The sequence below is a fragment of the Rissa tridactyla genome, chromosome 8, assembly GCF_028500815.1.
Source record: "Rissa tridactyla isolate bRisTri1 chromosome 8, bRisTri1.patW.cur.20221130, whole genome shotgun sequence".
Lineage (NCBI taxonomy): Eukaryota > Metazoa > Chordata > Aves > Charadriiformes > Laridae > Rissa > Rissa tridactyla.
The window spans coordinates 28032463-28055928 of record NC_071473.1 but is presented as its reverse complement, the minus strand read 5'-3'; the positions used below and the strand labels follow the sequence as shown (position 1 = coordinate 28055928).

At 48.8% G+C, this 23466-nt stretch overlaps 2 protein-coding genes across 5 annotated transcripts in view; one reads left to right on the top strand and one right to left on the bottom strand.

Annotated features, from left to right (window-relative positions):
* RC3H1 (ring finger and CCCH-type domains 1) overlaps nt 1-5574 on the top strand; it is an 81235-nt gene extending 75661 nt beyond the window's left edge. For both annotated transcript variants that reach the window (XM_054211192.1, XM_054211191.1), the window contains one exon: nt 211-5574. In XM_054211192.1, the coding sequence (XP_054067167.1) occupies nt 211-384 (174 nt within the window). In that variant the 3' untranslated portion in view covers nt 385-5574. The remainder of the gene's footprint in view (nt 1-210) is intronic.
* Nucleotides 4622-23377, bottom strand: ZBTB37 (zinc finger and BTB domain containing 37). Of its 3 annotated transcripts, XM_054211210.1 has the most exons (6): nt 23251-23353; nt 22508-22631; nt 21080-21188; nt 18642-19594; nt 17134-17233; nt 4622-14846 (listed from the first exon to the last, which is right to left on the bottom strand). In XM_054211210.1, the coding sequence occupies exons 4-6, from the start codon at nt 19562-19564 to the stop codon at nt 14358-14360; spliced, it is 1512 nt and encodes a 503-aa protein (XP_054067185.1). In that variant the 5' UTR covers nt 19565-19594; nt 21080-21188; nt 22508-22631; nt 23251-23353; the 3' UTR covers nt 4622-14357. The 3 variants fall into 3 exon arrangements, with proteins under 3 accessions (XP_054067185.1, XP_054067182.1, XP_054067184.1); XM_054211207.1 differs by lacking the exon at nt 22508-22631 and having other exon boundaries at nt 23251-23377; XM_054211209.1 differs by lacking the exon at nt 23251-23353 and having other exon boundaries at nt 22508-22757.
* Nucleotides 23378-23466: the final 89 nt, after the last annotated feature.

Sequence of the window (23466 nt, the reverse complement as noted above, 5' to 3'; positions counted from 1 at the left end):
CTAAAAACATGAAGCATTTAAAAAAAAAAAAAAAAAAAAAAAAAAAGAAAAAAAAGAAGCTCTGGATTGATGGTGCTCCCTTCCTCGGCAATCTGGGGCTTTGGGGGGAGGCAGGAGCTTGGCACCCACCTTCTGTGGAGAAGGAGGCCAAGCCCTCTACATATTGCGCAATGCCCACGTCTTAATCCCACCTTCTCTTTTGGGTGGTAGGTGAATGAAGAAGGCAGCGAGGCGTCAGCTGCGACAGCAGTCACCGTCTCCGGCCGTTCCTTCCCCATGAACAGAATCATCTTCAATGCCAACAGGCCCTTCCTGCTTTTCATCCGGGAAGCCGCCCTCAACACCATTATCTTCATGGGCAGAATAGCCGATCCGTGCTCCTAAAGGGGTTGCCAGGGCCCCGCTTCTCCCTTTGCTGCCTCTGGAGAGGGGCAGTAGGGTATTGCCACCGAGGCCAGGCCGCTCCTGGGGCGGCTGATCTCGCTGTTTGGTGCGAGCTGCAGGGGGGGACTGTATCCAGCTGGGCTGTCACCGCTCCTCTGGGCAGCGGGCACCTCACCTGCTCCATCCCTCACTCAAAGGGAAGCTGAATTTTTGCCGGCACCGGTATTTTTGTGGCACCTAAACCCGAGTCCAGCGTTGCTGTCGTTCTTATAGCCAACCCTCCCCGCTTTCAGGCCTCAAACTGTAACTCGTAGCCCCTGGTACATTAAAAACCTGTAGATCTGTGTGTAACAAACCGATCTCTGAATGGACGCTTTTCGCTAAGTCACTTCCTAGACTTTATTTAAACTTTCCCTTTCCAACAAACGGGGCCTTCCCTGCAGGCCCCGGTCCCAGCAGAACAAGCCCAGGCTGGAGAGGCCCGTGGGGCGGCAGCAGCCGAATGGCTTGTGCTGGCCGGGCCAGAAGCAGCTCTGCACGGCTCTGCGCGGAACGGCTCGGGGGTGGAAGAGCTGCCAAACACCGGAGCCCCGTTTGCCAACAGCTCTGGCGTGTCCCACGTCCCCAAGTGCTGAGCAGTCGCTAGTGAAAGCCTCGCGTAGCCAAGGCGGTGAGTTTCTCTTTTTGCGTAGTAAAGCTTTAAACTAGCCCCGTGCTGGAAGTGGGAGTGTCTGTGAACCATGCCAATGCCCGGGTGAGATAACGGATCTGTAACGGAGTTGTGAATGTTGGTTATTTCACCTGTGAGCTTATTCCCAGAGCTGAGCTGTATCCTGGCCTTTATGAAGGCCTCCTCTCAGCAGCCATGGCCACAGCAAGCCGGGCATGGGGGGGCGTTAAGTTTGATGTGCCGCTCCATGGAAGAACTGGTACAGAGAGGTGTTTGGTTGTATCTGGAAGCGTCTCTGCAGGTATCTGGGAACGTCTCTGTAGTTTGGGAAGGTTTGTAGCCCTCTCTCTTCTGTTCTGCGGTTGGAAGGTTTGAGCATCTGTGTGCGTGTGTTGTGAGTGGCGCGTGGTTTGGACAGGGAGAGTCACCTCCCGTTGTACCACGGAGCTGCAGCAATCGCCCCCTGCACGCTCGAGAGCCCCATAACGCACTTGTCCCTTTTGTGCTGCCGTGCTTGCCTGGAGCAGTACCTGGGAAAGCAGCTGTACGTTTAACGCAGAAGCTGGGGCCCTGGAAGGAAAAGGGGAGCATTTTGGAAATAACTAAGGATTCAGAAAGCAGCTCTTCCTCTCCCTGCCCTGCTCTGGCAGCCACCCCTGTGTCTTTTCTTGCTGGATCCTGTCTTCTGCTTCCTTTCCTCCCTGTGCAGCTCCAGAAACAATCTTCCCCTGTAACCTCTGATTTGGGTGCTGCTTTGGGCTATGGAGGTGGAGGCTGGAGAAAGAGGGGGTTTGAGGTGATGCCTGGCTCTCCCCAGCGTGGCGCTGAACCACGGGCAGCAACAGGAAAGGGGTGCTTGGCTGGCAGCGAGAGCGTAGTGCTTCCTCCCCACGGTGAGGACCGATGAGACAAAGCTCATAAAAAAACGGACAGGCGTCATCTCAGATGGCAGGAAAAGCCGCCTGGCACAGCCCGGCCTCTCCCGCGTTGCCGAGCCCGAGGCAGGGACCGGGCTCTTGCCCCACAGCTGGTGGGAAGCGGCAGCAAAGAGAAAATTCAAGGTCAGGTCAGTCAGCTACAAGACACAGACGAGGAGCTGAGTATTAAACCATTTAATTCTCAAACCACTCACATGCATAATGTTCTTTTACACAGTGTTAAAAGAAAGAAGAAAATGCGATTTGTTTGTTTTTGTTTTAATACAAACAGAATTTCAAGTATACATTTATAGAATTTTCAAAGATTCCTACCCAAGTTGCTAAGTTTTCATTCACATTGTTCTTAAAGCTGTCCAACGAGAGCGCGTTTTGCGAAACTGCTTTCAATGCAATTGTACAGTCCCCTCTACCTTTGTTTTATTTCCCCCTTCCCCGGCTGGTTCTCCTTCCGCCCTCGCCTGCCCCCCAGCAGCGCTGGCCGTGCCCCGGCCCCACCGGCCCCGCAGAGCTGCTGTCTGCCAGCCGTGCTGGAAGGGGCAGAGGAGAGCCGGGGCCGAGGACCAGCTTGGGAACAGCTTGTAAAAATCATGAAGAAGAGTCTGATATCCACAAGTCCCAGACAGCAGGCTCACGCTTCAACCTACTGCATGCTACTCTGAACACAGACTTCTTTTTTTTTTTTTTTCTTGAAATAAGGATTGCAACCAAAAATAAAATTAATTATAATAATAATAATAAGAATAATTAGTACAGCAGGAAATTTCTTAACTGTGAAAGTAAGTCTTGAGTGTTAGGACACCTGTCCTAAAAAGTTTGATTTATAGACCAACAGTTGAAGGCGACAGCACAATTTTTGTTACAGGTGGTTACTCTGCAAACCAGCTCGGAGCAGAATCAATGTGGGTCAGACAAACTTGGATTTAAAAACAAAAGTAAAAATACTGAACTGACTGGGGCTCCATATCCACGTTATGGAAAAAAAAAACCCCACAACCCCAGTAACAACTTTGTCGTGGCTTTGCTTGTTCAGCTTAGCTCAGCCCCACGCACGCCACGGGCCCACGGCAGGTTGTAACTTCTGGCCTGCTAAAAATGGGGTTCGCGTGGTCTTTACAGGCGAGGGTGGGCTTTTCTCCACCGATTACCAAAGTATTTGAAGGGCCCAGCGCGGGGCAGCCCTGTCAGCGCCCCTGAGCTGTGCGTGGGGGTGGCAGCGTGGTGGGGGCAGTGCCAGGCCGGGAGGGCAGCGGGAGGTAGAGCTGCCGGCGCTTTCGGCTGCCCGCGGCAGCCCAGGGTCTGGCAACGTCGCTCCCTCCCGGGCTCTGGCTGGCAGAAGCCACCCACCTACCTGTACAGCCGTGTCAACAGCCAGCAACAGCTGTACTCACCAGTTAAAGTGCATTTCTTCAGTAAAGGGTTTTTCTTTTTTTTTTTTTCTTTTTTTTCTTTTTTTTTAAGAGGAACCTATTTAAAGTGCTGTTCTAGTTTGGAAAGGGACTCCGTTTAGAAAAAAAATGGCACCTTTTCACATGAGATCTGCTCTCTGTATGTGTGTATATATATATATATATAAATTTGCAGAGTCAGATCTGCTGTCTAATGACCAACATATAAAAGTGTTTTGTTTTTTTTTTTTTTATTGCTTTTTTTACTGCTGCCTGCTCCCTCGGAGGCAGGGGGGAGATGGATTCTCCTCTTACCTTCCAGACCATTCGCTAATTTCCCAGCGCAGGAAGCGGCGCCGCAGCCTCCCTGCCCTGGCAGCAGCCTCTGGCCCGTGGGACAGTTCACTAATAGGCAGAATTCGCAAAGTTACGAATCCCCCCTGAAGTGTCACAGCCCCCGAGCGAACCTGACAGGGTCACGGCGAGAAACTGGCGTCACAAAGAGGGACGATGGACCCCGGAGGGCTTCCCCCCGGTTCCTGCCAGATGCCATTTTCCTAGAGTCACTTTACAGAGCAGACCTGCATTTCTGAAACACAGAGGTAAGGAAATAGCTGTGTTGTCAGTGAAAGCTTTGCTGATAGAGTGTGTAGTGTGGTAACCTCAGCGCTCCGAGAGAGAGAGGTAGTTACTGTCCTGTGAATCTGCTGCTGCTTAACGCAACTCAATTTCTGGAGTGATCGCTCAAAAAAAAAAAAAGAAAAGGAAAAAAATCCTGTGCTCTTTATTAGAAGTTATCCCAGTTAAATCTTTCTGTTGAAGACATACTTGACCATTTCCTCTAAGAGGATTTAGATTTTAGCAATTGATTGTCAGTTTAGTTCATTACGAAATCAAATCTGATGAGCAAGTTGCTCCACAAAGCCACTCACGCTGTTAACTCCTGTTCCAACGCGCTTCCGCTGCTCTGCAGGGAAGGGCTGGACCACGGGGGTCCCTCTGTGGGGGTCCCTGTTCACCTGAACAGGGCTCTCGGGGCACAGCTCATCTGCTACAGCGTCACCGCCTGACAGCGCAGGACAGCCTTTCCTGCTCTCAGCAGTTCTAATGGAAACGGTAAAAAGAGCTACCGGTGTCACATTCACAGTGTTGTACAGGAAATAGGGGGGTGACACCAGGGGAAGGAGGGGACAACTGGGGCACAGCTCGGGGGAGCTCCAGCTAGTGTTTGAGATAGCAGAGGCGCAGGGGAAAACAGCGTCCGTCCCCTTCCCTTTTCAGACAAAAGCAGTACTTTGAATACCTTGCCTTCATTTCTGTGAGCTAACCTCTCATACAGTCTCCTCTCGTCCTTCGCTGCCCCCCGTAAGCAGGGGGCACAAGGGGAGGAGTATGTTACCGCAAGAACATACAGCTGCATATTATTGTCTTCCTAACTCAGCTTTTCAAAGAGCTTATTCAGAGAAGTCCCTGTTTTGCCACCAAGAAGGATTACTCTTGCACCCCTTGGCCTGTCTTACTGTCGGCTCTCCATCCCAAATTCATCCACAACCCAGAAGGGCCGCTTGCCCCAGCAGCATAACCCTGGCTTTGGAAACCTTCTAACAGTTGAGAAAAGTACCTGTGCACCAGTACACCATCATTCCTGACCTCCACCAGAGATCCAGTTTGCCATCAGCCGGCACTGACGACAGCCCCTGCCAACAGAACCCCATCCCGGGGGTGGAGCAAAGGCAGGAGGCATTCACCTCGTGGCAGGTGACAAGGCTTCACTCCTCTTGCCAAAACCAAAGCTGTCATCGGGAGAATTGCACTGTCCACCTTTTGTTAGAGTAACCCACAGCCCCCATGAGAAAAGGGCACCTTCCTCCTCCCCGCCAGCCCTCCCCTCTACACCAGGAGCTGTGTCAGTTACTGATTTACATACAATGAAGTAGTAAAGAGAAGCTTCACAGTAATCCATAGAGTTTCCTTAGACGTCTAAACGCTAAGAAAAGAGCATCACGGGAGCACAGCCTCCCCTATCAAACCAATGCCCTACACACGTAGCTGAATGAACGGAGCCCAAACCCACCGCACGTTGCGGCTTTTGAACTTGACCAAATGGGGAACCAGAGAAGTGACATCACCAGGTTAACACTCATTTCCAAGAAGCTTCTCAGCCCTGGTTTTGCGATTCCTCCCCCCGCCCCAGACTGAGTAGTTTCAATTTTATGCTGCTACTTGCTGTATTTTACAGCCAGTAGTAAAACAAACCGATCTCGCTTCAGTTCTCCTGTCTGATCGCTTTCCCAGTTCCGTAGACAACGGTGTTGGGTCTGACTGCAAAGGTAACGGGAAGGTTCAAATAAATAAGCTTCACTGCAATATAAAAATAATGAAGACACTTAACCACAGATCTGAGGGCAAGGGGCGGTTAAGTATATTGACAAAAACTAAGTAAAGCTGGCGGCTTAACATAGCTGACAGTCTGCAAAAAAATTAATGCACTGATTTTTTTTTTTTAAAAGTACTGCCTTCGATAACTGCAGTTAAAATAGTAAATCAGAATATGTCAGATTAAACAAGGAACTTACACAGCAGTATTTAAAAGATACCTGAATATGTTTCAAAAGCTTAACTGATATGAAATAGGAAGCCCGTTAAAGCTGCCCATTTTTACATGATAATACTAAAAAAAAGGTAACAAAAATACAGCTTGGCATAGTCTAACGGGAACAGGAACCTGGACTGCACCCAGGCACGGGGAGCAGCGGGACTTCTCCATAGGCCGGAGACAGATGAAAAGGAAAAGAACGGTAACTAGAAATGCGCTGGTAGGATAGAACTCTCTACCCCTTGTTTTGTGCTGTGCAATGCAGCACGCGGTGGCGCAATATTCCCTACTCCAGGGGAGCGGCAGAGAAGTCTGGAATAAGGGAGGGTGGGAGGGAGGCCTTTGGGCGCCAGCCCTGCCTCCCTGCTGGGGAGCATGACATGAACTTACTCGCTAACGAAGGCAGGTGGACCATCACCGTGCTCGATATAAGGGACGCAGGGAAGCCTTCTATGAAAAGAGACTCTCGCGTGCAGGCTGAGCAGACGGGCGAGAGGAAGCACAGCTACTGCCGAGCCTGTGGGAGACTGTTAGAGGTGAGTTTGTTCAGAGCATTTGCTAATTCATTGGAAAGGTAATTGCTCCCCGGCACAGAAGAATCAGCAAGATTTTATCTTTGAACCCATTTCTTCTTTCCATCAGTCACAGCAGAACATGCACCTCCACAGAGGTTACTAAAATAATAATACAAAAAAAGCACCTCTAGACATCAGTAAATAGCAAAAGGCTGTGTTCTAAAACTGTAAATCAGACACTAAATACACTAGCGGGTGGTTTTGTGACCTTCTCCCTCCAGCGGCCAGTTGTGCCAGACTACAGTCTGAGTTGCTGGCTTCTGCCTTTTTATTTCTAGGCTTGACAGAAGATACTTGTTTTCCTACAAAGCTGTTAAATTCCATGAAAAACTTTGCAATTTCCAAGCCTTCAGAAGGCCCTGAACCCCACCTCATGGGTTGCTTTAATAGCTCTGCCTGTGCAGATGAGCCGAAGCCCAGGAGCAGCTGGTGGGGCGGCAGCTGCTCCCCATCTCCACAAACACCGCTCGGCTCCCAGCCCTGCTGGATACCACAGCAAGGAACAGCAGGACGAAGGGGATGCTGGCAGAACCAGTGCCAGCACTGGGACAGCCCGTCCCGCCTTTTCCATGCGCGTGTTTACAAAAGTCCATCCAAACCCTGCGTTAATAAGGAAGGGGTCAGGAAGGGTACCATATGGAATCACTTGAGATCCATGCTACAGCATACACAGCAAACTCACGCCTAAATTCCTGCCTCATTTTCCCTTCCAGGGAATTTCCTCGAGGCATTCTAGCAGGCAAGTCCTCCTGCTTCCTTAAAGCCTCCCAATTCAGAGGCAGGGCAGAAGCGCCAGGTTCTGTGCCCAGCAGGCACAGCAGGGTGGCAGAGGCTCCAAAGTGATTCTGCTGGAAAAGCCCAGCAGCAGATACGCTGCTCAGTCACACATTTAAAGCGCTCCTTCAAACCACCGACCGAGCAGCTGCCTGCAGGGTCCTTCCACGAGGCGGTACCGCGATGCCCAGAGCTGAACACAGCACACCTCAACCTGTGAACAGAAGACACGAGAAGCAAACGGCGCTACCTGATACGGCCCTCTCAGCTTCAACCACGCGCCTCACCTCCGTCAGACATCCCGCCATACCGCTCTTGTAGCATTCCTCCAATACCAACTTATACTGGATGAGAAAAAAAAAACACCAAACCAACAGTATTTAAAAATGATAACCCACGCTGGCCTCCCCACCGTCAAACTTGACTCAGCAAATAAGTCTTAAATCCTTCCAAGGCTGCAAAGCTCTAGGATTCACCAGCACAAGCTCGTAAGTCTCGTTCATATCCGCGTTTTTGTCAGCAGAGATCTTTCAGAGCTACCATCTAAAAAGCTTCCTCCTATTTCCAAGACACATCATTTCACAAGCTGTAATACTTTGGTTTACAACTGGATTAAAATATAAATTAAATAAGATTAATGCTAAATGAGTTTATATTGAAACACTTTATATATGCATACATATATATGTATATACAGGTATGTGTGTGTGCACTCTCTAATGACAGCTAGAGGAAGCAAAAGTCAGTCTCCAAAGGCTTCTACTCTTCCAACTAGCGTGGTCAACTAATCCATTGCAACAATTCCCTGTGCATAAAAGCTCATGAAGCACTGGAAGGTGGTGCTGGTGAACAGCTCGATCACGCAGATGCTCAGGAACAGAAAGACAATAAATTATAAGAAGCAGTAGTAACTTGTTCACAGTTGGGATGAGGATAATGTTATAGGAAACCTGAATTTTCTACAGTCCCCAGGAATAAAAAGCCAAGGGTTACTGAAGATTACAGCTGGATATACCGTAGTTAATCCCAAAAGCAAAGATTGGATCCGACACAAAGAAATGGTAGGAACCACACGAAATTTCTCCCAGCAGACTAAACCCTGGTACCATCAGCTTCAGTGGGAAGATTCCCGATACCTCCCCCAGGACCAGAGTTCAGCCTGGTGACGCTTCGATCGCTGTCTCCATCTCAGCGACAGACAGTTTCACAAGTAGGAAGATTCCTTGAAGCCAACTCAATCCTACGTCCACAAGAAAATGCTCCCAGGCCTTTCTTGGTTCTACTTCTAACTATCATCCCAAACAGCACCTTCAGCCTCTCCAAGTCCCAGCCTCTGTGTTTTCCTATGTTACACAAAAGAAAGCCTTTCAGCAGTAATACCAAGGCAGATGGAAATATTTTAGAGATGGTAGGACTCTTCAGATAATTTTATAACCCAATTGAGTGGGTTCCAGAATAGGAATAACCTAAGTTTCAACTAAGACTAACTGCAGCAAAACTTGGATCTGCTGCGTTTTATTTAAAAACAAAAAAACCTCAACAGATCTGCTCCAAATCTACTCTATTCCAAAATGTTCTGGTAGACATTAGTTTCAAGCAGCAGCCAGTAGTGTTTGCATAGTTCTAGCTTCTATTTGGTTACAAATATATATATATATATATATGTATGTATAAAGGTACATACATATATATGTATGTATTCTGTATTAAAATATCCTTTGAGTGACAATGATTAAAACAAAGATACTTAGCTCCTCTTTAGGACCTTCCAACTGAAGACATCAAAGCTCTGTGCCTGGATCTCACCTCATGACAGGAGTGACGCTCACCTCTGAGAACACAGCTATCGCCAGGCGAGGCTATGCTGGCGGCAGCTCCATCCACAGTCCTGGCTCCGGGCTCAGCTCCCAGGGGAAACTCGGAGCCCAAACCCCGACAAAAATCAGAAATTTCCTGAATTACAGCTCCTTGACTTCTCCCATCCCCAAAATATTTCCGCTAGAGCAAGAACAGCATTTGGTGTCACTAATCTGCACAAACACTCAGGTGCTGGTACGGCTAAATTGGCAGGCATGTCATGGAGCACAGAGCAGAATTTTATAAATATTAAATAATACGTTTAAGGGGTGCTAGTTTTTGTTGGTTTTAAAGATGCATGACTCGCTCTACCTCACAAGCTACCTTCCACCTAAATAAGCTGCACCTTTTCATCTGTCTTTCTGTTTATAGGTTGGGTTCTGCAGGAGAAATGAAGGCAGCAGCAAATAAATAAAAGCTACAGCTCTGCTCCTGGAAATGCATCGTTAGGGTTGAGTCACCCGAAGGTGGCAGAAGGACTCTGCTCGAGGACCAGACTGCTTACAGGCATTTACCGAACTGGGCATCACATTTTTAAGTGAAATTACTACTGCATAGAGGCATGGGAGAGCCTGCCCTGGAAACCAAAGTCACCCCGCTGTCACAAAAGCAGAGCAGGACAAGCCGGGAGATCTGTCCTGTCAATTTATTTCAACCTTGATCTCGCAGAGGGCTGAAATCCTCTCCCTGAGCCCTCCCCGCCGAGCCCACCCCGCTGTGCTCTTCAGCGAGACCAAGTGCAATCCCAGCCCTGAATAGCTGTCAGATGGGAACAGCGTCAGTTGCTACCGACCTCGGCTGGATTTAAAACAGCCGCAAGAGCCACAAAATACTTTCTGTTCTTCCTGCCCTTCAGCCACCCAAACTTCCGAAAGTTAAATTATACAGATCACAGCTTGAAAATTTTGTAGAGAAGACGCAGGTAAGACAAAGGACTGGACCTGATGGGCAGACAACGCAGGGAGGACAAGTGAGGAACTGCTCATCTGCATCGGCTGCTCTGACTCTTACCAGGCTGATACCCCTGGATCTCACTGAGCGGCTCTAAGCGTGTTCTCAGCCTCCTGGTATAAATTCACATTTCACAAAGCCTCCTCCTTCATCCCTCTCTATCTGGCTGCTGGAAATAAGCAGCACGGTTTGCTTTCACATACTCCCATTGCAAGAGAGCAAAAAGACCTCCTGCATTTTCCCTTCCCCAGCTTCACATGGGTCATCCTCTAGAAAGGAAGAGGTTCAGCTTTTCCCCAAAGCAGCAACACAGTATTAATATAATTCTTGTTATTTTCACAGCTATTCACAGGGAACCGGGCAGCAGCGGGGAACAGCCACGGCAACCGTCACGTCACTCTGCTGTGACTTGGCACCGGGGCTTTCTGCAGGCTCAAGGAGAAGGAGATAACCACAACACTTCACATTTGGAAGGTTTCTCTGCCACAGCAAAGAACCGTGTTCCCCTTCCGAGACAGAAAACTGCAGAAACAGAGCGTGTTCCCCCTGTTGCCTGAGGCAAGCGAACACACGGGTTAGTAAGCCCTAACTCTGAAGCGGACAGAAATGTTACATACAGAGGTATTGAAATACAACAGAGTTCTCTTCACATCCTCCTTAAATCACAGTTGAAATCACAGTTTTGGCAGAGGGAAAAAGCTGCAGCTAGACATGGAAATGCAAAGCCGTGCCTCAACCCATCACAGAAGCATTCGCACTTGGCAAGTTGGCACCTGATTCTCCACGGCTTCGGGGCAACCATAGAGCTACGCGGTTTGCCAATGGAGAGGCAACGAAAGACGGTGTCATGCTGACGTGGAAAGCAGCTCCAAGTGGCTACACCACTGCCAGAAAATTCACATGAGGTTTTTCCATACCATATTCGACCTCCAACACCTTTTTTCTTGAACCTTGGCCTTATCTGCACTGAGGAAGTCAACTACTGAAAGAAAAGTTTAACAAACAATTCCTCTGAACTGGTTCCATCTTCTAGTGCGGATGGGCCTAAACTGCTTTCCGCGCTGTTCAAGAAAACATTAGAGACACCATGATTCTCACACATACATACACATACACGTCCATTAAATGTACAGAAATAATATTAAAATGATTCCCACTACCATACCTTATACTGACTCTAGCTACAAGCTATAAACTTCACCTCAGTGAGGCCCGGGCAAGATATTGGCTCTTTTGCATGCAATCAGAAATGATAGTTTATACAGTGGCAACCTCTGCACCAAAAAAAACAACAAAACAAAACAAAAACCAACATAAAAGAGGAAAAAATGAAAACCTTTCACAAGCTTCGTTTTCAGACTAGCCTAGTACGATATGAAGGACCAACTTCATGGTTTTCACCAGGCCAATTGAAAGTAGCGAATCAGCAAGGCAGGACGCTCTGCTGGCATCCTGGCCTGTTAGGATGCTCCTCCCTTCACAGTATCAATAGAGTAAAACAAAAACCTGCTCGGGAAACTCACAGCTATGCCACAGGAATAAAGGCATTCACCATTTTTATGTCAGCCCTTCATCACTACGCTTTGATGGATCGGTTGCCATCTGTTTCAGGAAAATGTTGCTTGTATAGCAGTTACTGCACCTTCACCCTTCTCTTCACAGCAAGCTTAGCAGGGAAACTTTCCCACTATATTTATATATAATATATGTATATAAATAATTTAATGTTTTTATAGTTTGGTAGTATTCTTTTAAAAGTTCTATTTTAAAACACTTAAAAATCTTTTAAGCAACTAAAAGTAACTTTTGATGCTCTCTAGTGTGAACAGGATAGGATTTCAAAGTTTTTAACTTTCTTCTTTTTGATTTTTGGTAACTTCAAAAGCTATGACTAAAGCAGCATACTCTGCGCATTTCCGCTCCTCCCCACACCTCGATTGCAATGAAACCTACCTTAGCCACCCTCTTATCTCTCATCTTCCGCGACTGCTCTCTGGCAACGTTTCTCTTTTGGTACAATCCGGTCTGACCTTCGACAGGAAACCCAATGGGGCTGGTCCCTCGGGTGGCCGCTTAGAAAATCATTCACTGTGTGACGATGCACTTGACAGGAGAGGAGGAAGAAGGGACAGAAGGAAAACGGAGGTGAAATGTCAGTTTTCCTGTTTGAAATGGTCAATGAAATTGTACTCTGCAGGTGCCGGGCTCACACCACCTGCAAAGGTTCCTCTCTTAGGAGCACACACCTCTTACGCGTGATCCTGGCACTAAGCCCTGCCTTTCACCACACACACAAAAACATTAGAGCCACGTCTGAGAGCCACAAAAACATCAGAGCTTTTTGAGAGAGACATGGGAGGAACAGTGAGACAGAAAAATATAGAAAGTGAGGCAGGAATACATCACCCTTCTCCAAATTCTTCCCTCTAAACAGGCAGAAGAAGGCTCCCGAGTCCCAATTTGCAGGTGGGGAAAGCGAGAGCTGGAGATGTTTCCACGTGCCCAAAATTGTGCAGTCAGACTGCGGGGCAAGCTTTATTTTCACTTGGCAAGTCTCCTGCTCGTCAAGCCCACGCTCTAACCGCTCGCCCAGCTTGCTTTGCCAAAGCAAGATGAAGTGTATTCCTTTTTCAGTGTCTCATTGTTCCTCCCGTAACCTTAGGGATCAGAACTTCATCCTTCCTTATTGTACACGTTATACATCCTCAAGAGAACTCCTTCAACCAAACGTCCTCTCCCAAGCCCAATCTGCGCAACCTGTCGTTCATGAACAACTCGGCATCAGAACCAGAGAAAACTCTTAAAGTATTGCATATTTTTTTAAAAGACTTCTTCAAAAGATGTCAAGATATTTGCACTTATCTACCTGTCCCATGCTTTTCCGTTTATGAAACACGTAAGCACGTGCAAACACCTACAAAACACAATGCAGGCATGTCTCTCCGGGTTTGCTTACCTTGCTCTAAACATCAGAGCTGCTTAGAATACAAAAGTTTAAGTCCATGCAAGGGGACAGAGTTGTGATTGCTCTAGGAACCATTCACTTTTAAGTTTCCTGAACTGTTACAAGGAAATAAAGTAGGGTTTTTTTTTCCTTTTTGCATTTCATTGATAAAAAAGTTATCAAACTAGTTTGTAGAAACACGTTTAAAAGCAACCACCCACGATTGCTTGGCTGGGACAACAGTATTTCAGTATACCATATTGCTGTTATAAAAGATCAAGTGCGTGTTGAAGGGGGAGCAGGGGTGAAGGACGACTTTGGTAGCCAGCCTCTAACTCCGCAATTCAGCCCGTCCAGAAAAACTCTTCCTAATGCCCGGCAACACCTGAAGCACGGCAGCGCACCAGTCAGGACATCAGAGTGCTCTGAACTCTCCCGATCAGCAACAGCAAAGGACAACGTCCTCTGAAAGACCCCTCCAACCCCTCTCCCAATGCATCAGAGCCTCATGCAAACCTCACAGCTGCTAAATTTCACTTTCAGTAGCCGAAGTGCTTCAAATTCTGCTGACCTCTAGAAAATCACTTTATAACCGTGCCAGCTTGTAACAAAGGGCATTGAGGCCGCACGCCTGGAATGGGCAAGCCAAAAGCCCTAAAATAATAGTTTAAGTAAAAAGGTAAAAAGAGACACACCAAAAATAAGACAGGGATAAATACATTCGGGCAAGGCAGGTTCCACCAGGACAGTCTTTTTTTAACGTGGCAACTGCCTGGGGAGTGGAGGAAGGCAACAGCGCTTTGCCCCTGCTTGCCCCTTGAGCTGGACCAGCAGGCACGGCGAGGAGCAGCCCCGACGCCAGGCTCACCGGGTCTGCACGGCTGACAGCCGGCGGGACCCAGCTGCTGGGCCAAAATGCTGTCGAGAAATACAAATGACTGCTCGTCCCAGATCACTACGGAACATTAAAAAAATTTAAAATCCTGTTGATCCCTGAATAAGAAGTTGATTGACACAGTTGTTTTGTTTTTCTCCGAGAGGAGGAGGAATAAGGGAGAAAAACTTTTAACACTCTATGTGTGTGTGTGTGTGTGTTGGGGGGGGAGTTGAGAAAGAGAGAGAGAGAGAGAAAGATTTTGCAATTTTGGCAACATCTTGGGAGCTTCTTTCTGTCCAGTGGTGGCATTGCACTAATTACAGTACCAGCCTGCCAGGTTGGTGCTGACTCTTTAGAGCCAAAAATGGGAAGACGGTCCTTTCTCCCCAGACTCTGCAGCCGTGTTTCAATCCGGCCCAGTTGTGGACACAGATCCCTGTGCCGTCTCCCCCACAGCGACAGCCTCCTCCTGTGGAGGAGATTCTTCCTCCGTCTGCCCCCGAGACGTGACGGTGGTCTCGGGGGAGATACTGTGGGGCCCCTCCAGAGGCATACAGCCAGGGTGGTTCTTGCGAAAGTGCTGGTTGAGGATGGCCTGGAAAGGGAAGCTTTTGCCGCAGACGTGGCAATGAAAAGGCTTGTTGCCCGTGTGCTTGCGGATGTGATACTCCAGCTGATCCTTGCGGGTGTACTTCTTCCCACACATGCGGCAGACAAAAGGCGTGATGCCCATGTGGAGACGCATGTGCCGGTCCAGGCTGCCTTTCTGGTTGAAGGATTTGGCGCAGTAAATACAAGTGAGCCGTGGGTTGTACCGGAACCAGCGCTCTGAAACCTCCTGCTCCCGGAGATATTCCACATAACCGCTCACTCCAAGCATGGCCGATTCCTCCCCCTGCAAAGGAAGCAACAGAGATTTAAATAACAAGCAGCCTAAAACAAACTGCAGGAAAGAAGATCAGGCCCCAGTCCAGCCAGTAACGCACTGAAGCATGTGCCAAACCTCGAAATCGGCAGCACTAATGTCTTCAACCTCAAGCACACATTTAAGTGCTTAACTGGAGCCTTGGGGCTGAAGACAAATGAGCAATCAATTAGAAACCTCTGCTATGGCGGCCACTTCTGCCAAGTCATTCGCTAGATCTGGGGAGGAAAAGACAGCCCTTGTCAGGAGGGTGCTTAGCCACTGATTGAGTTCTGGACCAAACGTGTCAATACATGTTACTTTTTAAAAAACTTGGGCCAGTTTGATTAAAATATTGTATACCATGCTCTCTTTACTTACTAAAGGTTAAAAAATTAAGGCAATTGATAAGCTTGCAGTAAAACTAAGGTGGAATAAACTACAAATCACATCTGAAACTCTTCAGGTACCACTTTACGCAGGTATTTATTCAGGTGTCATTTGGGATTCATTTTATAATGAATCACGCTTTCCTCAATGACTGTGTAACCCATCCCAGCCCCGCGGCATTGCAGGGGAGGATCTGCAGCACAGAGAGCTGACATGCCTGGCCCGAGTCACGCAGCAAGGACTAGCTGGCTCCTCGTTATTTTCTGAAGCCAGAAAGACAAACAGCCAAGGGTAACGCTGAATTGCAAGCTCGGGCTCTAGGACAGCTTCTGGCTATCGTATTCGGAAGGAGCACAAACAGCCAGCCTCCTGAATGCCTCCGTGCTGGAGGATGCAGTATTTGCACTCCCAGCTCTTACACTGTTCCCCGATGACGCCAAACGCGGACAAGCAAATAGTGCAACAGCAGAAGAGCCTCTCCTCCGTCAAGCAGGGCTGTGCACACGCAAGCAGCAGTGTAACTCCGCCAGGCCCTGTTGAATCTGACTGCACAAGCAGTGGTAAGCCGCTCAGGACTGCAGGAGATGCACAATGCTGTGGTACTTTCTCTCCACTCTGCCACTGCCACCGTGCAGGGGAAACAGGCAGACTATTTTTAGCATGGGTATGGCAATATCAGGAGATCGGAAGGTGATGATACTTCCTGTGTAGGTGGTAGCCTACCGTTTTATGTTCGAGGCCATCTCACGATGGAGAAATACTAGCAGCTTTTCTGTACGTACAGCTAAAACTGCTTTGTACGTCACATTTCCCCTGGAGGGTTAGTTTGACCTGAAATTTTCTAGATGTATTCTGAGGACACAAAACAAAGCTTTGGCAAAATAGGGACAAAAAAGTATCTTTTGTTTTATGGAAGTGTATTACGAAGTTAGCAGACAGCAATCATGATGTTTTCTCCCCTTGCTTCACTCGGTCTTACTCAAGGGCAAAGTGGCCTGGTAACTCCTCACCTGCCTCCAGCAAAGTCATCTGATTACGAACCGACACATGACTTATCTGCCAGGCACACAAGAGTCGTTCTACACAGTATTGGGTGATGCACTTGCACTACAGTGGCACTGCGATACTGACTGCATGCAACAAAAAAATTAGATCAAAACGATTAGGCACAGGTATTATCACTGTGTCCTGCTTTGCTGCACACTATAGCCCATTGCCCTCCTGCATTTCTGCTTATCTATGATTCTGTGATCTCTCTTTCCTACCCCAAAAATGTGCCCATAGCTCAAGAAAACAGAGAATTCAGAGCTACTTTACGTTGCAATTCTGCTATGCAACATAGTCCCTTGAGGACACGACAGAGACCTCTGTACAAATCCACAGTCCTTTGACACTCCACCCTAAAGGTTTACTGGTGTAGTGCCTGGAGGGCTTTTTGGAATGGTTTCGATACTAGCATGGAAAGGTTCAGCTGTTGTCACCCCTCAGTCTTCCACAGAAGCCAGCTAACACCTCCTCCCTCAGCTCAGACATTTGCTGTCAGTGTTTCAGGGCAGAGCCAACTCTGCAGGCAAATGGGGTTTCTCCTCAGGAGTTGGTGGCCTGCCCAGAACGAGGGTTGATATTTATGCCCTCAGACAACACGAGAAACTCCTCGTGTTTTCCAGGTATCTGGCCAAAATCCCAAACAACAGCCAAAATCAGTTTTAAATCACATACCGACGGCATACATTCTCAGTGTGAGCAACTAAACCCTTTGCAAGAGTGAAAGGTTCTTGTTTCACAAACAGTATTGCTTGCAAATATAGAATATTACACACTTCAGCACAACACAGCCCCCTTCACCTTCAATGCCAACATGTACTTGCAAACTTCTTGATCTGCCTACCTGGGAACTGGGCTGCTTGGGCTCATCCATCCGCCCGGGAGACTCGCTTTTTGATCTGTACCGCTCAGTCACAGCAACCATGCTGCCAGAAGGGCTAAATCTGTGGGGTGGGGGAAGAGTGTAAATGGAGTTTTTAATGGGCATCAGGTCACTATGATGTTTAGAACAACGGGTGAGCAATGGAGGCACCTGTATAGCATCTCTTCATCCTCACTAGCTAACACACAGGAGGTGGAACAGCGCAAGTATAAAGGAAAAACCAAGTCATACTGGTCTGTGCTTTCAGCCTTAACATCTGAAAGATAAAACTGAGTCATTTGGCTTCCAGTTTAGTAACAGAGAGCTTTTCGGTTGCTATCGCAAGTAAACCGACATGGGCCCAGTGACTCAGGAACTGCACAAGAGGAGAAGAAACCATTTCTCTAAGGGCACCTCTCCTTCACCACCCTCGCCCTCCTCCCCCTTCTAAGTGTGAAACAAAAGTGATGTGGTGGACTCCAGGTAGGAAACAGTGGATATGGAGTGCAGTGCAAAAAGAAATGCTGGAGGCGAGCTGATCCGTGGAAAAGAGTTAAGGAACTAGGAAAGGATCACTCTCCCAAGGGTCCGCTCAAGATCATTCCCACACACTGATTTATTAAGCAACAAGTGACAGAATATCCACTGCTTCCACGTAGCTGTTCCCCGATGGGACCAGAAGGATTGAGCTAGAAGAGAAGAGAGGCAGATGTGAAGGGAAACCCCACATTTACAACCCCCCCCAAACACAACAGATCTGCCCTTTATCAGATCTGTTCTTTGGGCTGAGCTAAGGGCAAGAAAACAAATGCTGGAGTGGAGGGGAAGCAGATGGATGGAGAATCAAAACACAGCAGATGTCACCACCTATTTTCAATAAAGGCTTTCTGCTCTTTCATATAAATCAAAACAACAGCGGAGGCCGATGGGCTCCCCACTTCAACTGCTTCAGAAGACGGAAGCTTACGACCCACTGCTGTCCTGGAGCACCAGGAAGAAAATCTCCTCTTGACCTACAGCTGGTGACCAGCGTGTTTCTCAGAGAGAACCACCCTCAGATTTTCAGGCCAGAAGGCATCATTGCAATGACACTTTGTGTAACACATATTGTATGTGACCTCATTAATTCTGATGCTGAGCCTGGAATCTACAAAGGCTGAAATTAACATCTTCTTTAGACAAAAATCCCATCTCAGTTGAAACACAAAGAGGTAGAGAATCCAACCTGTGCACCTCCAAGTGCTAATTAATTTCCCAAGCTAGCCTGTACCTGGAGATCCTGGGCTAATCACTACCCAGCCAAAAGACTATAACCCAAACCGGATACACTTCCTAACACCAGGAAAAAATTCCTTCAGTGCTTATCCTTAAGGTGGCCACAGGAAATAGAAGGATGAAATGTTCCAAAGCGACCAACCCAGCCAAGTGAAAATCTTGCACAACCTCCTCTTACCGAGCCAAGGTCAGTAATTAAGTTAAAGCAAACTCACCTGTCAATCTCACTACTGGTTGGCCTGACCACTTTGGCCCCGGAGGACCCTAACGCATAAGCCTCTTGGCCTATTGATCCATGGCCCGTGGTGTCGATCACCATAGCAGTGACCTCCTCAGCGCTGCTCCCATCTTCTCCCGACGGCTGATGATCTGCCCCAAGCCACTCCTCCAGGTTCTCTGTTTTAATGCGAACTCCTCCTAGCACCCGGACGTCGTCATCGTTCCGTCCGCCGCGGTCTCCCATTCCCGTCTCAACGTACCACTGTCCTGCTCTGTTAATTCGTAGTATGGGCTCCCTGCTTTCCACATCCGAACTCTGCTCAATTATCTGGGGGCTGGTGGACTCCTCAGGTGGGCTGAGCTCCCGAATGTCCAGCACCGTGCTAACCTGGCCCAGGCGACTCCCCTTCGGGGTGTTGTGACGTGGGCTGAGAGAACGGTTTAGATTTGGCGTGACCCGGTGAGACTCCGGTGGTCTCTCCTGATGCTTTGTCCTGGTCTGGCTCAATTCTGCTTCCACCTCTGCCACATTAATTTTGAAATGAATTCCCTCGAGAATCTGTGTGCACTTGTCTATGATGTGCTGCATCTGCAAGAAACTGGCAGCTGTTAGGTAACTGATGATGTCAGCCAGCTGCAGACATATCCTACCGGTGTAACAAAAGGAAAGGAGCTGCTCGAAAACAGAAGGGTTCTTGATGACAGAAATGGAAACGGTGCTCATTTCGTTCAAGGACATGTGGTCGCGGAAGTAGGGCGAGCTGGCAGCCAGCACCACCTTGTGAGCACGGAAAGCTTGCCCCTGGACGTTGACCACGATGTCACACAGGCGCCCCTGCATGCGTAACTGATTCAGGTGGCTCAGGACAGAGTTACTGAAGTCAGGAATCTCCAGCTGAATGTTCCCACTCTTCTCCATGGCTGTCCCAGTTGCAGGTGCACGACCCTACTGGAAAGGGGGTAAAAAATACCAATATTAACAGAGCTAGCCTATCATTTGCATTTAAAACATTTTTCACCTACTTTCATGCAGTTTGAAATACTGGGATTTTTAGAGAAGTCTCTCACCAATTAATTTACAGGCGCCTCGCAGCAGTCCTCTGATCTTTATGTGCTGTACACCACCTTTCACAAGAGTTATGTTAAACCAGTCCCCGATAGATCCCCATTCCCTGTGGCTTAAGTGCTTGAAACAGTTTGTTCTGTCAGCCTCAATAAAAGCACATTTGCATTGTACAAAGAACATTAAAAATGGTTCAGGCACTAAAAATAGGCAACTGATTGCATAATGGATCAAAATACTTAGCACTTGTACCTTCTAAGCACTTTGAAAAGGGAAAGTAATATTGCTATCCCTCCTCTGTAGAACAGGAATCAGGAAGGAGACACCAGGTCCTAAATCCTCCTCAGAGGCTTTTCAAAAGCTGACCAGCACACGTTTGACCTCAAAGCATCTTAAGTACATCATTTAACCCAAGTTACTCATCAGTGGCGTTTCTGACACATGGCAAAAAACATATAACATGCCGGTGAAAGAAAAAGAACAAAATCCAGTTCTAAACACCAGCTTATCAGACCATCCACTGGGCACAAGTGACTCCCTGGCAAAAGAAGCTGACGTTTGTGCCGTTTGAGATATTGCATATGGCAAAATATAACTTATGAACAATGGGGATTAACAAACTAGCTCTCCTAGTTTTCCTTCCATAATTCATTTTTCTACAATCATCACGTTTCATTTTGGCAAAGTTTGAAAAGGAGCCCTGACCATATATGGTAAAAATTCAGAACGATCCAAAATTAGATGTAAACTTGCCCAAAAAGAAAAAAAAAAAAAAAAAGGAAAATAAATATGTTAAAGACCACTCGTGGCATGAAGAGCTTCCAAGCTGGATGGCATCTGAAGTGTCGATTAAGCAGAGTGCTGCAGATATCAAAACAATTTCAGGCAGGCTGGGAATACTAAGGCTCACAGTGCCTGCTCCAAGAAATCTCCGAATCGAAGGGACTAGCACACAGTAAGGCATGTGTGCCTTTGAAGGACTTTTTTTTGTTTAATCTATGAAGGTTGCAGGATAGCGCATGTTCAGATGCCAAAGCAGACTCTGTGCAAACTTGGCAAAATATGTTACTAAACCTGAAGCTGCAGGACAGCCTGTCAATCTTGTGAAGTCGTGCAAAGAGATTACTAAATGGCTGGGCGGCTGCGTGTCTCTGGGTAGCTGAGATCAGGGGCGCACAAAACTTCACGAGGTGCAGCTTAACAGCGCCATGTCTAAAGGCTTCTCCTCCCCTTCCCCTATTTTTAGAGGAAAGCAAAAAAACCCCACAAAAAACAACGAAGCAACTATAGCACACATCCGCATTGCCACAACATTAAGAGCAGAACTTCAAACGCACAAAACACAGTGAAATAAGAAACCCAACGTCTTACCTGTAACGTTACGAGTAACATGTAAAGGGGAAGAAGAGGGGGCGGTATCTTGTTTTACTTTTTTCTTCTGATGTAGTAAGATGGTCTGAAAACTTTTTGCCCCCTTCCCCTTTAGAAGGAAAAAAGAAAAGAAAGAAAAAATATAGCACAGAGGAACTGGGTTCTCCCAAGCACAATCAAGAACATCAAGCTTCATCATTTTTTGTTTTGCTGGAGGATGTAGCAGCAGGATTAGCTAACTGTTACATGACGTCCCACCCCAAACCACAGAGAAGCACTGCATCTTATCAATTTGATTTTTCCCCACTGTCTATTCAGCGTTTATGCTGTACTGATGGTCATTAAAATGAAAAATGGAAGTGCAAATAACCTGAATAAGTCATTTCCTCTCTTACAGGGCTGGTATCTCCAGCACTAACCCTGCAGCGTTTAAGCACACACAGGGTTTTCCTCAAAAAGCTGTCTCACTTATACCATCAGGAACACTCACACAGACGAAATCACATCGAGTACGTGCAAATGCTTACAGTATTGGGGAGCCTGTAATCTCATAGTCTTCCCAAACCACCAGCTTCTAAAGCGATAAACCCCAAAGCATTCTCCTAAGGAAGGCAACCAAAGGCAGGCAAGCAAAGGCAAGGCGGGCAGGCCTCCTTTGCGAGGCCAAACACCCCTGCCGAGGCAGCGAGCGCCCGGGGAGGCTCACACGGGGAGGCCAGGCTGGGGCACAGCCCGACTGTTTGCTTCTCAGGGGGTCACAGCTGGGGGCGTACAGAAAGAGAAAGGGGAGAAAAGTACACTCAGACTCTAACTGCTGAGCCAGCCTGTATATGGCTCCGGTCAGAAGTCAGCCGCTCCCAAGGGAGCCCAAAAAAGCTACTTGCGAGCTTTTGCGCCAAAGCCAGGGAAAAATCTATCTGCCACTGATGGCGGGAGAAAAGGACCCATGTAGCTTCGTTACCTCAATATCGAGGAAGCGGCATTTTATGATATGCTTTGGGGACAACCTCAGTTAGAGATTGGCAAGGGAGTTTCTATCTTTTTGGTTCAGAATACCCTTGTCAGAAGATGATTTCTGTCCTCCCAGCTAAGGGGTCTATCATAAGCTTACGCACCTCAGCCGGCAGCGCAATGACATCCTAATTTTTGTCTTTCCCAGTGCCAGACTGCTCATCCTTTACCTGCAGGATGAATGGGATCTCCTGCTGAGCAATGCTCTTCACAGAGAACGCACTGAGAATCTTATCTATTTTTATTACAACTTAAAGTGTCACCGGCTGAGACTTGGACTCGCTTATCTCAGAAAATGCCTTTCACCCTTTGAGGCAAGTGCAACTACGGAGACCTGGAGAAATTCTCGATCCGTCAGGCCCTGGTAACAAGCTGGGACACAGCATCTGCAGCAAGCGATGCTCACGCTGGATATACCCTTTGTCAGGAAGCTGTCGAGCTGAGGAGCTGTACGGAGGAGTCGGAACTGAAAAGTCTCGGCTTTTGGGGCTGAGATTTACCACGACTGGCCAACCTGACTACTTTCAAATTATGACGGAACCTTAGCAAAGGCAAAAACAACAGTAATTCTGAATCGAGATGAGAGATGCTGCCTTTCTCGTCCTGCCCCGCCTCAGCTACATGAGTGAATTTAACAGTGCTTGCTTTTCCCCCCGCAAGCGCCGACTCCGGGCCTTCGCTGCCGGCGCGCGGCGGTCGCCGTTCATTTTTACCCCTGACAGCTCCACCGGGGCGCCCCGGGACCCCGGCCCGGGACTCCGCGGGGGCGGCGGACCGAGACCCACCCTCCCCTCGCCCCCGGGGCTAAGCCAACCGCAGGCCGCCCCGCCCGAGGGGCTGACAACGCGCCGCCCCCCCTCCCGCGGGGGATCGGGACGAGCCCGGGGGGGGACACCGCGGAGCCCTCAGGGAGGGACGGGCCCGGCCGGCGGAGGCCCCGCAGCCCTGAGGGGAGGAAGGCGGGGCGGGGGGGGGCGGCGGGGCGCGGCCGCGCTCCCCGGCCCCCCTGCGCTGGTCCCCGCGGGCGTGACGGCGCCTCACGGGCGGGGCGAGCCCGGGCCTCCCCCCGCCCCGCCCCACCCCACCCCGCCCCGCCCCGCCCGGCCCCGCCCTGCCCTGCCCTGGCCGTCCCGCCGGGCCCGCGCCGCGCCGGTACCGACCTGGCGGGGGTGGGAAGGGCCCGCAGCGCCGTCCCGGAAGCGAAACCCCCCCCGAGCGGGCCGCACCCCGGAAGAAAATTCCCGCCCGTGAGGCCGCGGCGCGCATCGCTCCCCTCGCCACGGCCCCCGCCACGCCCCCCTGCGCCACGCCCACGCGTGACGCGGAGAGGGGAGGGGCAGCGCTGCGCACGCCGCGCCGCGCTCACGTGACCGGCT

Excerpts from the sequence above, each read along its gene's own strand:
- ZBTB37 (XM_054211207.1), bottom strand. The coding sequence starts at position 19,564 with ATGGAGAAGAGTGGGAACATTCAGCTGGAGATTCCTGACTTCAGTAAC. Across the intron at positions 17,234-18,641 it reads ACCAGTAGTGAGATTGACAG|ATTTAGCCCTTCTGGCAGCA; the intron begins GTGAGTTTGCTT and ends CCCACCCCACAG. Across the intron at positions 14,847-17,133 it reads CCAAGCAGCCCAGTTCCCAG|GGGGAGGAATCGGCCATGCT; the intron begins GTAGGCAGATCA and ends CTTCCTTTGCAG.